Here is a 14976-nt window from a genome sequence, read left to right as displayed (position 1 = left end):
GACCCTGTTTCAAAAAAATTAAAAGTTATTGAGGGCCTTAAATTGATATTTTTTAAGTGTATTTTAATATAGTTATATCTATCAGTATCTACTATGTTAGTAATTAAATCAGATTTTTAAAACTTTTATTCATTTAAAAATAAACCCATGACTATGCTTGCTTTGGCGGCAGCACATATACTAAAAAATAAATTCACTATGTGTTAATGAAATAATATTTCATAAATATATATTTTCTAAACAAAATAATTCAGTGAGAAAAGTCATCCCATTTTACATTTTTTTGCAAATCTCTTTGCTATCTAGATTAACAGAAAACAGCTGGATTCCCATCTCACTCATCATGTAGCTCTGGAAAACTTCATTGTACAATTATGAGAAAAATCACACTTCAAAAAGGCAGAATGTTACTGAGAAAATTGTTTTGCCCTTAGAGACCTCCTTAAAAGTTCACAGGGAACCCAGAATGCTCCAAACATTATTTGAAAGCCAATGATTTATATTGTGACAGAAGGGAATCCCAAACCTTTGCTTTGCCATGAGAAGAAAAAGACTGAACTAACTATAGGCATACCTTGGAGATACTGTAGGTTCAGTTCCAGACCACCACAGTAAAGCAAATGTCGCAGTAAAGCAAGTCACAAATTTTTTAGTTTCCCAGTGTATATAAAAGTCACATTTATACTATAGTCTATGAAATATGCAAGAAGTATGTAACAGCATTATGTGTAAAAAGTGTATGTACCTTAATGTAGAAATAGTTTATTGCTGAATAATGGTAACAGTCATCTGAGCCTTTAGGGAGTCATAATCTTTTTTGGTGGAGGGTCTTGCCTCCATGTTGATCACTGCTAACTAGGTTAGGGTGGTGGTTGCCGAAGGTTGGGGTGGCTGTATCAATTTCTTAAAATAAGAAAACTGAAGTTTGCCACACAATCACATCTTCCTTTTATGAAAAGATTTCTCTGTACCATATAATGGTATTTGGTAGCATTTTACCCATAATACAACTTTCAAAATTGGAGTCAGTCCTCTCAAACTCTACCACTGCTTTTTTTGTTTGTTTTTTTGTTTTTTTCTTTTCTACCACTGCTTTATCAACTGAATTGATTCTAAATCCTTTCTTATCATTTCAACAGGGTTCACAACATCTTCACCTGGAGTAGATTCCATCTCAAGAATGGAGTTCTTTTTTTTTGATATTCCATCTCAAAAGTGGTTTCTCAAGAAACCATTGTCTTTACTTATCCATAAGAAGCACTTCCTCATTTATTCAGATTTGATCATGAGATTGCAGTAATTCATTCACTATAGGCTTTATTTCTTCCTCTTATCTTACTATTTCTGCCACATCTGCAGTTACTTTCTCTACTTAAGTCTTGAACCCCTAAAAGTCAGCCATGTAGATTGGAATCAGCTTCTTTCAAACTCCCGATAATGTTGATACTTTGACCACCTTTGATGAATCACAAATCTTCTTAATGGCATCTAGAATACTGAATCCTTGCAGGTTTTTGCTTTATTTTGTCTAGGTCCATCAGAGGTAGCATTATAACTATAGCCCCATGAAACTATTCAGTAATTAGACTTAAAAGTTGAAATTACTCCTTGATCCATGGGCTACAGAATGGATGTTGTGTTAACAGTCATGAAAACAGCATTAATCTCCTGTACATCCTTGTTAGAGATCTTGGGTGACTACGTGCATTGTCAGTGAGCAACCATATCTTTTGCTTGTTTTTTGGAGGGATACTTTATTGAAGATGGACATGATTTTTTCCCCATCCAAATAAGCTCTGGAACATGTTCACTCAGGTCTATTTTTGTTCCCCCCACCCCACCCTGCAACAGTTATATTAGGTTTAAGGGGTGGGGTATGTGTGTAGGTTTGTTACATGGGTGAATTGTGTGGGTTTGGTATACAAATAATTTTGTCACCCAGGTGATCAGCATAATACTGAATAGGTAGTTTTTCAGTTCTCACTCTCCCCCCACCTGCCACCCTTAAATAGGTCTCAGTGTCTGTTGTTCCCTTGTGTTCATGTGTAGTCAATGTTTAGTTCCCAGTTATAAGTGAGAAGGTATTGGTTCTCACATGTGGCATTTTGTTCTCTGTTCCTATGTTAATTTGCTTAGGATAATGGCCTCCAGCTCCATCTTTGTTGCTGCAAAGGCTGTGATCTCATTTTTTATAGCTGCATAGTATTCCATGGTGTATATGTACCACGTTTTCTTTATACAATCCACTGTTGATGGGCATCTAGGTTGATTCCATGCCCTTGCTATTGTGAATAGTGCTGCAGTGAACATACATGAGCATTTGTCTTTATGGTAGAACAATTTATATTCCTTTTGGTATATTCCCAGTAATGGGATTGCTGGGTCAAATGGTCATTCTATTTTAACTTCTTTGAGAGATCACCAGACTGCTTTCTGCAGTGGCTAAACTAATTTACATTTTCACCAGCAGTGTATAAGCATTCCCTTATCTCTGCAACCTTGCCAGCATCTATCTTTCTGATTTTTTAATAATTGCCATTCTCACTGGTATGAGATGATATCTCATTGTGGTTTTGATTTGCATTTCCTTAATGCTTAGTGATATTGAGCATTTTTGCATATACTTGTTGACTGCTTGTATGTCTTTTTATTTTTTATTTTTATTTTTATTCTTTTCTTTAACTTAATTGGGTTTGGACCTGAAGGAAGAGCTTGTATGTCTTTTGAGAAGTGTAGCAGTAATACTGTGAAAGGAATATTTTCTTCTGAGCAGTAGGTCTCCACAGTGAGCTTAAAATATTCAGTAAACCATGCTGTAAACAGGTAAGTTATCATCCAGATTTTGTTGATTTATAGAACACAAGCACAGTAGACTTAGTATAAATCTTAAGGACCCTAAGATTTTGAGAATGGTAAGTGAGCATTGCCTTTAATTTAAAGTCACCAGCTATGTTAGCCCCTACTAGCAGAGTTAGCCTGTCCTTTGAAGCCTTGAAGGCAGGCACTGACTTCTCTCTAGCTGTGAAAGTCTTAGATAACATCTTTTTCCGGTTGAAAGCTGGAAAAAGCTTTCAACTGGAAAGTTTTGTCTACGTTGAAAATCTGTTGTTTAGTGTAGCCACCTTCATCAATGATCTCAGCTAGATCTTCTGGATAACTTGCTGCAGTTTCCATGTTAGCACTTACTGCTTCACCTTGCACTTTAATGTTATGGAGGTGGCTTCTTTTCTTAACCCTTATGAACCAACCTCTTCTTGCTTCAGACTTTCTGTCTGTAGCTTCCTCACCTCTCGCAGCCTTCATAGAATTGAAGAGAGTTAGGATCTTGCTCTGGATTAGGCTTTGGCTTAAGGGAATATTATGACTGATTTGGTCTTTTATCCAGACCACTAAAACTTTCTCCACATAAGCAATAAGAATGTTCTTACCATTCTTCTGTTCATTGGGGTAGCACTTTTATCTCCTTCAAGACTTCTTCCTTTGTATTCACAACTTGTTTAACTGGTATAGGAGGCCTAGTTTTAGGCCCATTTCAACTTACTCATTTAAAGTGAGGAAGCTTAATCATTCCTAGCATTTGATTTAAAGTGAAAGATGTGTGACTCCTCCTTTTACTAGGTAGAGAGGCTAGTAGGGTTGTTAATTGGCCTGATTCCAGCATTAGGGAATATGGAGGCCTGAGGAGAGGGAGAAAGTGAACAGCTAGTTGGTGGAGCAGTCAGAACATACATGTGTGTGTTAAGTTTGCTGTCCTGTATGAGTGTAGTTCGTAGTACCCAGAAACAATCACAATAGTAACATCAAAAATCACACTGATTATAGATCACCATAATTATATAGTATAATACATAATATTTAATAATGACGAAGATGAGGCCAGGCGTGGTGGCTCATGCCTGTAATGCAAGCACTTTGGAGGCCAAGGCGCGCGGATCACCTGAGGTCGGGAGTTCAAGACCAGCCTGACCAACATGGTGAAACCCCGTCTTTGAAAAAAAAAAAGAAAATGTTTGAAATATTTTTACCAAAATATGACAGACACAAAGTGAGCATATGCTATTAGAAAAAATGGTGCCAATAGACCTACTTGATTGCAGGGTTGCCACAATCCTTCAGTTTGTTTAAAAATACAGTATCTCTGAAGTGCAGTAAAGTGAAGCACAATAAAATGAAATATGCCTGTACATTAGAAAATTCCTCATTGAAGACCTAAGCCAACAATTTTTTCTATAATTATTTCAGTTTACTATTTTGAAATGAGTGTACCTACATGTTTTCTTAAAATTAATATAAAATGTAAAATACTGTGTACATGAACATTAATATGGTTTTAGATGTAAACCAGAATGTGGTTCTTTAGATTTGTACATTTAAAGCATAGTTGTTAACAGACTTTCCCAAAAGATACATAAAACATTTTAGAAGCTTAAAAGAGATTAAATAAGCAAACTAGTTATAAATCGTAATGACTCTTACAGATAATACAGGTAAGAGTTCTCAGAAAGGATAGTTGATAGGGATTGCTAGGAAAGGGTCAAGAAATGCTTCAGGAAGTTAACCTTAAACTGAAACTTGAAAGGTAGAGAAGAGGTAATTATGTGAAGAGTGTTCCAGGCCAGGCAAAGAAAACATTATGTACAAATTCCCTAGGAAGGACAGAATTTGTTGGCTTGTGTTAGAAGCCAAAAGATGACCTGGATAGCTGTGATGGAAGTTAAAGGAAACGTAGCCCAAGGTGAGGATGGACAGTTATTTAGAAAATAGCTAGGGTAAGGCTGGGTGCAGTGGCTCACACTTGTAATCCCAGCTTTTGGGAGGCCGAGGCGGGTAGATCACCTGCTGCCAGGAGTTCGAGATTAGCCTGGCCAACATGGTGAAACCCTGTCTCTATTAAAAATACAAAAATTAGCTCGGTGTGGTTGTGGGTACCTGTAATTCCAGCTATTTGGGAGGCTCAAACTAGAGAATCACTTGAACCCGGAGGCAGAGGTTGCAGTGAGCCGAGACCGTGCCATTGCACTCCAGCCTGGGCAACAAGAGTGAAACTCTGTCTCACAAAAAAAAGAAAAAGAAAAAAGAAAATAGATAGGTGGCTGGGCAGGGTGGCTTACACCTGTAATTTCAGCACTTTGGGAGGTAGATGAATTATTTGACCCCAGGAATTCAAGACCAGCCTGGGCAACATGGCAAAAACCCCATCTCTACAAAAAAAATACAAAAATATTAGCTGGCCATAGAGTCATGCACATGTGGTCCCAGCTACTCAGAAGGGGGAGGTGGGAGGATCACCTGAGGCCAAGGAGGTCAAGGCTGCAGTGAGCTGTGATCATGCTACTGTGCTCCAGCCCAGAAGACAGAGTGAGACCCTGTCTCCAAAAAAAAAAGTTCACAGAAAATAGCTATACACAGTATTTAACAACATAAAAAGGACTATCAAACAGATGAACGTTTCTGGGTTTTTTTGTTTTTGTTTCTGTTTTATTTTGTATTTTCCATTTTTGTAGACACAAAGTGAGCACATGCTATATTAGAAAAACGTGCCAATAGACCTACTGGATTGCAGGGTTGCCACAGCCCTTCATTTTGTTTAAAAATACAGTATCTACAGTCTGGGAGCAGTGGCTCACGCCTATAATCCCAGCCCTTTGGGAAACTGAAGCAGGCGGATCACCTGAGGTCTGGGAGTTCAAGACTAGCCTGACCAACATGGAGAAACCCCATCTCTACTAAAAATACAAAATTAGCTGGGCATGGTGGTACATGCCTGTACTAAAAATATAAAATTAGCTGGGCATGGTGGTACATGCCTGTAATCCCAGCTACTCAGGAGGCTGAGGCAGGAGAATCACTGGAACCCGGAAGCGGAGGTTGTAGTGAGCCAAGATCGCACCATTGCACTCCAGCCTGGACAACAAGAGCGAAACTGTCTAAAAACAAACAAAAAAAATACAGTGTCTGCAAAGTGCAGTAAAGTGAAGCACAATAAAATGAGATATGACTGTATATTAGAAAATGTAGAACAAAAATAGAGCAAAACTAAAAGCACTTATGTAGTAGAAATCACAGTACTACCAGCCTTTAGGTCCAGGAGATAATGTTGACCAGTAGTTAGGCCCTTATAGGATTGATGGGACAAAAATTGTGACACAGAGTCTAGAACTGAGCTCATGGCTGGAAGCCAGAGTTTAGAATGGGGTTCCCTTATTATAAAAAGTACTGAATGAGATGGACAGAATGCTATCAGACTCTGCCTGATACAGAGTCTGATACAGGGAGCTACAGCTTTATAGAAAGTTTTTGTGCCTGGAAATAAATGCTCAAGAACTCTGAAGCAGGCTATTCACTGACTAGCCTGTGATTTCACAAATATCACTGTGGAGCAGGAACCCTATTAGGTTCTAAATTAGTGTAGTGGGCTGGGGAAGTAAGAAGAGATAGTTGAAAGTCTTCAGTGGAGGGTTAAAGATAAGGTTGGGACCTTCAGCTCAAAATGAACCTACCAACCAAAATTCCAAAACACAATCAGAAGTGTAACACTAAAAAAGACAGCTATAATGCCAATAATCAGAACATCTAGATAAAAATAGTTTTATGGAACTGACAAAAAATGCATATTTAAGATATTCAGAGAGATGAAGACAAGATCAGCAGAGTGATCCTACAGTCCCAATGTCAGAAATAATTTTTCAAGTTTTTTATAAACGAAATCAGTCTGATTTAGGTCTGCCAAACAGAATTAAACTTATTTTGCCAACTTTTAAATGTAAACCTTTCTTTTGTGACCTTATCAGAATGCAACATGACTTATATTTTATTTACTTGCTCTTCAGACAGGATTTCACAATTTTTTCAGCATTTTTATAAATACAATAAATACCTCACAATTGTATAGCCAGATGAGCATTAATTATAAAATATTAGTAATGACCATTTATATTAATATACTTGGGAAAAAATCAAAATGAACTTTAAATGCATGTATTTTATTTCATCTGAGGTTTTTTAGAGGATACTATTGTCTAATAAAAGTATTTATAAAATATAATGAAGTAAACTGCTTTATCATATATCTAATGTTAACATTTTTAATTTCAGTGGATTTGGCATGATAACATGCAGTTTCTCCAAGACAAAAACATTTTTGAACATACATATTTTGGGTAAGTTTGGTAAATTTCATGGTAAATATTTTACACATTTAAAAAAAAAACCTTGTGTGAATTTTAAATTATTATTTTTAAATTCTAGATTTATGTGGCAATTGTGTAGTTGTATTCCCAGTACATTACCAGATCCTAAAGCTGTGTCCCTAATGACAGCAAAGGTAATAAATACATAAACTTTAAATAATTCTGTCAAAATTTAGTACTTTAAAATGATTAAAGCTTTTTTTGCTTTATCTTTTCTTACAGTTAAGCACTTCCTTTGTCCTAGAGACATTTATTCATTCAAAAGAAAAGGTATGTGTTTTATACTGTAGATTTTTTTGTCATTTACATTTTTATCAGATGTCTTTTCATTTTTGTAGTTGTGACTCAGAAGTTCATATGCTTTGACTGACTTCTTTTTCTTTTCTAGCCCACAATGCTTCAGTGGATTGAACTATTAACCAAACAGTTTAATAATAGTCAGGCAGCTTGTGAGGTAAGGTGATAATTAAACAATAATTAATGCATAGCTTAAGGTTCTTTTTTTTTCCCCCTCTTATCTGAGACGCTACAGCAAAGTTGTTTATCTGTCACAGGGAGCCAAATGTAAGTCATTCCTAAAATCATTTGGTAGCTGAGAAGGTTATAGTTTGTATATCATATCCATTACACTGATTGATTATCAAGTCATTTAAAAAATTCATGTTTTGGCTGGACGTGGTGACTCATGCTTGTAATCCCAACACTTTGGGAAGCAAAGGTGGGCAAATTATGAGCTCAAGAGATCGAGACTGTCCTGGCCAACACAGTGAAACCCCATCTCTACTAAAAACATGAAAATTAGCCTGGTGTGGTGGCGCATGCCTGTAGTCCCAGCTTCTCGGGAGACGGAGGTTTCAGTGAGCTGATATGGTGCCACTCCACTCCAGCCTGGGCAACAGAGGGAGACTCCATCTCAAAAAAAGAAAATTTTTAAATCATGTTTTTTTCTTTTTCATGTAACAGAAGGAAAAAATACAGAAAATTCAAGAAGCTTCCATATATTTCTTAACCACTTTTGTTTCTGTTTTTACAGCTTTATTAAGGTATAAATGACAAATATTTTATTTATTAAAGGTAGACAAAATGATTTGATGTATGTATACATTGTGAAATGATTACCACCACATTCAAATTAATTAACACATCTGTCACCACGTAGTTTGTGCATATGTGAGTGGTGAAGGCACTTTAAGATCTACTCCTCTAGCAAATTTCAAGTAAATATACAAAATTTTTTAAATCCTTTTTTTAGTCAGTTTTGTCTCAAAACAATAAAATATTATAACTAGTGTCAATATGCTATACGTAAGATCCCCAGAATTTATTTAAAACTGAAACTTGGGAAAGGACCGGGTGCAGTGGCTCACACCTGTAATCCCAGCACTTTGAGAGGCCGAGGCAGGCGGATCACTTAAGGTCAGGAGTTAGAGACCAGCCTGGCCCGCATGGTGAAACTCCATCTCTACTAAAAAAAAAAAAAATTGGCTTGCAGCTACTGGGAAGTCTGAGGCAGGAGAATTGCTTGAACCTAGGAGTCAGAGATGCAGTGAGCCAAGATCACACCACTGCACTCAAGCCTGGGAAACAAAGAGAGAGAGATTCTGTTACAATTTTAAAAAACAACCTGAAACTTTGTACCCTTTGGCCAACATCATTTTCCCATTTCTTCCATTCCTCTCTTGGCTACTTGTGAATGTTGGTAGAAAATGCTTAATATCATCTGTCACTTCCTCTCCCCGACTCCCTCAGCCAAAAAAAAAAAAAAATTCGCCTATCTCAGTAGATCAGTTTATGCCCAGTTTTATCTCCTCATCCCCCATTTTAAGAGATGCATCCCTAAGGATAACCCACTCACAGATAATGACAAGTTAAGCATATTGCCATCTTAATTTTTAGATTAGCAACCAAAGAGTTATAAATCTCTGTAGGAATGCAAATCTTGTGAATTAACAGAAGTGGGAAATAGCACTCTAGTATATAATAGATAAATTATAGTTAAAGATTTTTTGCATATTTATAAGTTCATCTAATTATGTCTTATGGAAATAGAGTAAGGGAATCTGTTCCTCAGAAATTACAAACTCAAAAGTATAACTTCTTGAAACTTTGTAATGAGACTACGGAAATGTGGACAATGAAAATTTGGAAACTTGGACAAAAGTAGAAAGGGATAATAAGGTGCCATATACCTGTTCCTCAACTTTAATAAATCTTTCGTTCTTGTTTCATCTATTTGTATCCCCCTTTCCTTTCCTCCCCCAGTGGAAGAATATTAAAGCAAACCTAAACATATTGTGCATCCGTAAACACCCAGTATATATTTTTAACATAAGAAAACTTTAAAAACATATGCAACCACAATTTCATTCACTCCCAGTAAAATTCGAAGTGATTTCTCATCTTTTTAACTTCTCCCCTGTCCCCCGTCCCCCTCCCCCGAGGGTGTCACTCTGTCACCCTGACGGTTGAGTGCAATGGTGCACAGTCATAGCTAACTGCAACCTCGACATCCTGGGCTTGAGCAATCCTCCTCACCTCAGTCTCCCGAATAGTTGGGACCACAAGCACACACCAGCACACTCAGCTGATGTTTTTTTCTTTTTTTATAGAGACCAAGTCTCTTTGTTGCCCAGCTGGTCTCAAACTCCAAGCTTCAAGCTATCCTCCTGCCTCTGCCTCCCAAAGTGCTGGGATTACAGGCATGAGCTATTACACATGGCCAGAAGTGATTTCTTGTTGTCATCTAATACCCATCCTATGTTCAGTTTTCTCTATCTCAAAAAAATTTTTCAATTGATTGGTTTAAATGAGTGTTCAAAGAAGTTCCACATTTTGCATTCACCTGTCTCTTAAGTCTTCCTTAATCTATAAAAGTTATTTTTTTTCCTTCATGCCATTTTTTGTCTGTGCTGCATGCTTTCTTTGACTAATTGCATTTTCCTGGTAGTGTTTACCATGTTCCTCTGTACCCTTCCCCTCTCTTGGCTGTTGGATACATCCAGAGTTTCTCAAGTGTTAATTAGATCATAATTTGTTTTTAAACAGAAAGAAAATGAATCATGCTCATAACATATATTATTAATAGAAGGCCAATTGTGGTGACTCATGCCTGTAATCTCAGCACTTTGGAAGGCCGAGGCAGGCAGATCACATGAAGTCAGGAGTTTGAGACCAGCCTGGCCAACATAGTGAAACCCCATCTCTACTAAAAATACAAAAATTAGCCAAGTGTGGTGGTGCATGCTTGTAATCCCAGCTACTGGGGAGGCTGAAGCAGGAGAATTGCTTCAACCTGTGAGGCGGAGGTTGCAGTGAACTGAGATCAATGCCACTGCACTCCATCCTGGGCAACAGAGCAAGATTTGTCTCAAAAAAAAAAAAAAAATATATATATATATATATAAAATATATATATATACACACACACACACATTTATGCACACACACATATATATAAACACACGATTAAAGATTCTCTAGTGTAACATTTATGAGGGCTAAGAGAATGATACTTCATTTTATTATGATAAAGGACCACAGATTGCCGTCATGCAGATTGTGTACTGTATTGTAAATGGCATCTATGGAGTTGTGTGATGAGGTAACTCTTATTAAGATTTTGGACTTTTGTAACAATTAGAGAAGCTTTTCTGGTAAGAACTTAAAAGAATTAAAACATTGACTAGAAATAAAATTCTTATGTAATTGTTATCCCATTTAACAAATATTTGTTGAATGTTAAAGTCATGCTCTATTTTTTTACAGTGGTTTTTAGATCGCATGGCTGATGATGACTGGTGGCCAATGCAGATATTAATAAAGTGCCCTAATCAAATTGTGAGACAGGTAAGGAAAAATGTGTTTGAAAAAAAAAGTTACTTTCAATTTAATTATTCTCAATTTGCTTATAAGTGTGTCTTAACCTAATATTGATAATAGTTTGAAAAGATCTACCTCCTATCATAAAAATCACTTTGTTTTCACTAAATTCTTTTAACGTCAGCTCTCACTCTAATAAAGTGATTAAAATTAGGCACATTTCCTGGATGTAGGAAGATTGAACTTCCTATTATTTTATTGTATTCTGCTCTTTATTATTAGATGCTTTGTGAGTTGTACTGATTCTTTTTAAAATCCTTAGACATTCTAACCATGGTGTAGGGTACTATAGTGACCTCAAAAGCTAAATGAAAAGACTGTAACTTATTTCTGTGATTGGGTATGAACTATCATATGAAAAGTTTGTTTTCTTTAAATTATGAGGTAAAATAGACAATGAAATTTAAATGCTACTTTATAGTCACTTGACAAAATTAAAAACTTAAAGTATGCCACTTTTCAGTTTCTATTGACGTGTGTGTACATACACATGCACACATGCAAAATACACACGCACACACACATATATATATAATTTTTTTTTTAGGGTTTTGCTGCTCAGGCAGTCCTCTTGCCTCAGCAACTAGAACTACAGGCACACACCACCACACCTGGCTAATTCTGTTTTGTTTTTAGACAGGGTCTCACTCCGTCACCCAGGCAGTAGTGCAGTGGTGCTGCATGGCTCACTGCAGCTTCAACCTCCTGGGCTCAAGCAATTTTCCCACCTCAGCCTCCTAAGTAGCTGTAACTACAGGCACACACCACCACACCTGGCAATTTTTGTATTGTTTTGTAGAGAAAGAGTCTCTACCCTGTTGCCTAGGCTGGTCTCAAACTCCTGGGCTCAAGCAGTCCTCCCACCTTAGCCTCCCAAAGTTTTGGGATTATAGTTGTGAGCCACTGAGCCTGGCCCAAGATACAATTCTTACACCATAAAATTAACCCAAACCTTTCAAAATGTTAAATTTAGTGGTTTTTAGTATAGTCACCAAGTTGTGCAGCTATCACTACTAACGAATTTTGGAACATTGGCCACCACCACCCTCACCTCCCCCCCAAAAAAAACCGTATACCCATTAGCAGTCAGTTACTATTTTATCCTGTCCTTTCTCCCCAGTCCCTAACAACTACTAGTCTATTTTCTGTCTTTATAGATTTGCCTATTTTGACTATCATATAAATGGAATCATACAGTATTAGTCTTTTGTGACTTACTGCTTTGATTTAACAATCTTTTCAGGATTTATTCATATTACAGCATGTATCCATATTATATTTTCCTGTTTCACCAAATACTTTGTTGAATGTATATACCCCACATTTTGTGTATCTGTTCATCAGGTGATGAACATTTGAGATGTTTCTACTTTTTGGCTATTTATTTGGACATATATTATCACTTCTTTGTGTACATTTTTTGAACTGGTAAACTGTTGTTGCTGGTAGGTTTTTTTTTTTTTTTTTTTGAGATGGAGTTTTTGCTCTTGTTGCCTAAGCTGGAGTGCAATGGTGTGGTCTTGGCTCACTGTAGCCTCTGCTTCCAGGGTTCAAGTGATTCACCTGCCTCAACCTCCCGAATAGCTGGGATTACAGGCATGTACCACCATGCCTGGCTAATTTTTCGTATTTTTAGTAGAGACAGGGTTTCACCATGTTGGCCAGGCTGGTCTCAAATTCCTGACCTCAGGTGATCTGCCCACCTTGGCCTCCCAAAGTGCTGGGATTACAGCCACTGCATCTGGCAGTAAACTGGTTTTGTTTGTTTGCTGTTTCTGAGATGGAGTCTTGTTCTGTTGCCCAGGCTGGAGTCATCTCACTGCAACCTCTACTTCCTGGATTCAGTCAATTCTCCCTGCCTCAGCCTCCCGGGTAGCTGGGATTAAAGATGCCCGCCACCACACCTGGCTAATTTTTGTTTTTTAAGTAGAAACAGGGTTTTGCTGTGTTGGCCCAGCTGGTCTCGAACTATGACCTCAGGTGATCTGCCCGCCTGGGCTTCCCAAAGTACTGGAATTACAGGTGTGAGCCACCACACCTGGCCAGTAAACTGTTTTTTTTTTTTTTTTTTTTTTTGAGACGGAGTTTCGCTCTTGTTACCCAGGCTGGAGTGCAATGGCGCGATCTCGGCTCACCGCAACCTCCGCCTCCTGGGATCAGGCAATTCTCCTCCCTCAGCTTCCTGAGTAGCTGGGATTACAGGCATGAGCCACCATGCCCAGCTAATTTTTTCTATTTTTAGTAGAGACGGGGTTTCACCATGTTGAACAGGATGGTCTTGATCTCTTGACCTCGTGATCCACCCGCCTCGGCCTCCCAAAGTGCTGGGATTACAGGCATGAGCCACCGCGCCCGGCCAGTAAACTGTTTTTTATAGTGACTGCAGTGTTTGACATTCTTGCCAATGACATATAAGCGTTCCAGATTCACCATAATCTTTTTTTTGAGATGGAGTCTCGCACTGTCACTGTTGCCCAGGCTGTACTGCAGTGGCTCAATCTCGGCTCATTGCAGTCTCCACCTCCCAGATTCAAGCAATTCTGCTTCAGCCTCCTGAGTAGCTGGGACTACAGGCGTGTGCCACCACGCCCAGCTAATTTTTTTTTTCTTCTTTTTTTTTTTATTTTTGGCTTTCTGGTAGCTGGTATGTAGCTAACCAGCTAATTTTTTTGTATTTTTAGTAGAGACAGGGTTTCACCATGTTGGCCAAGATGGTCTCTATCTCCTGACCTCGTGATCCATCTGCCTCGGCCTCCCAAAGTGCTGGGATTACAGGTGTGAGCCACCATGCCCAGCTGTGCATAATCTTCTTTAGCACCTGATACTTTTTTATTTTAGCCATCCTAGAAGGCAGGAAGTGGTATCTTATCATGGTTTTGATATGCATTTTCCTAAAAATTGTTACACATTTTTTCATGTGATTATGGGTCACTTGTGTATCTTTAAAGAATCTCCACATTTCTTTCTCCTAGCCGTTGACCCCATGATGAGCAGCTGCCCTTCCCCACTCCACTCTTCTTAAGGAATTGGATACTAGATTTTCTTTTCTGTATATCTCCACTAGCTAAAAGGATATTTGAAGCTTTATTTTTATCATCTGTGTTACTGAAACCTACTGTTTGTTGAGTTTTTCTTTATCATAGAACTGAGTAAAATTATGCTAACTTTGCCTTATTTCCTTAGTCCATTGTTGAAACTTCAGAAAAGCTCCAGAATACCAAGATAGTCTTGTGCAGGCTATAAATGGGTGGCAGAGAATTTTGAATCATGTTAATTTTTCAGTATCTTTGTTACCTGATGAATCGGCTCTTGGTTTTTCTTTTTCTTCACAGATGTTTCAGCGTTTGTGTATCCATGTGATTCAGAGGCTGAGACCTGTGCATGCTCATCTCTATTTGCAGCCAGGAATGGAAGATGGGTAAGAAGTCCTTTTTGAACGTGTGTGTGTGTGTGTGTGTGTGTGTGTGTGTGTTTTAAAGAGACAAGGTTTCTCCGTGTTGCTCAGGTTGGTCTCAAACTCTTGAGTTCAAGTGATCTGCCCATGTCAGCCATCCAAAGTGCTGGGATAACAGGCATGAGCCATCATGCCTGGCCCTAATTTTTAAGTCTCTTGATGACCTGCCTACAAAGTTTTTTTTAAAATTCACACTGAAATATTTATTCTGTTTAAAAATAATCTGTAATAATATATTTAAAAAGGTAAAACTATTTTTGTTTTATTTAAATTTTGCATCTGCAAAATCCTCTACAAATTACTTTATGGCTTAGTCTTTTTGTTTGCATTGATTTAGCCAGTCACAAGAATTGGAATCTAGCTACTTATATTATTGCAATTGATATCTCAAAGATAAACTCAGAGTTTAAAAAATATTTTTTCTCCCAAACAGTATCTTCAGGTCTTATACAT

The 14976-nt window shown here is 37.7% G+C and overlaps 1 protein-coding gene across 4 annotated transcripts in view; it reads left to right on the top strand.

Annotated features, from left to right (window-relative positions):
• USP34 (ubiquitin specific peptidase 34) overlaps positions 1-14976 on the top strand; it is a 292847-nt gene that overhangs the window by 234613 nt on the left and 43258 nt on the right. For all 4 annotated transcript variants that reach the window (XM_064364160.1, XM_064364157.1, XM_064364159.1 and 1 more), the window contains 6 exons: positions 7096-7160; positions 7249-7324; positions 7413-7460; positions 7579-7644; positions 10956-11036; positions 14402-14487. In XM_064364160.1, the coding sequence (XP_064220230.1) occupies positions 7096-7160; positions 7249-7324; positions 7413-7460; positions 7579-7644; positions 10956-11036; positions 14402-14487 (422 nt within the window). The remainder of the gene's footprint in view (positions 1-7095; positions 7161-7248; positions 7325-7412; positions 7461-7578; positions 7645-10955; positions 11037-14401; positions 14488-14976) is intronic.

Source organism: Aotus nancymaae, unplaced genomic scaffold (assembly GCF_030222135.1).
Source record: "Aotus nancymaae isolate 86718 unplaced genomic scaffold, 86718_ANA_hifiasm-v0.15.2.pri h1tg000057l, whole genome shotgun sequence".
NCBI classification, from domain to species: Eukaryota; Metazoa; Chordata; class Mammalia; order Primates; family Aotidae; genus Aotus; species Aotus nancymaae.
This window is presented reverse-complemented; position numbering and strand designations above follow the sequence as displayed.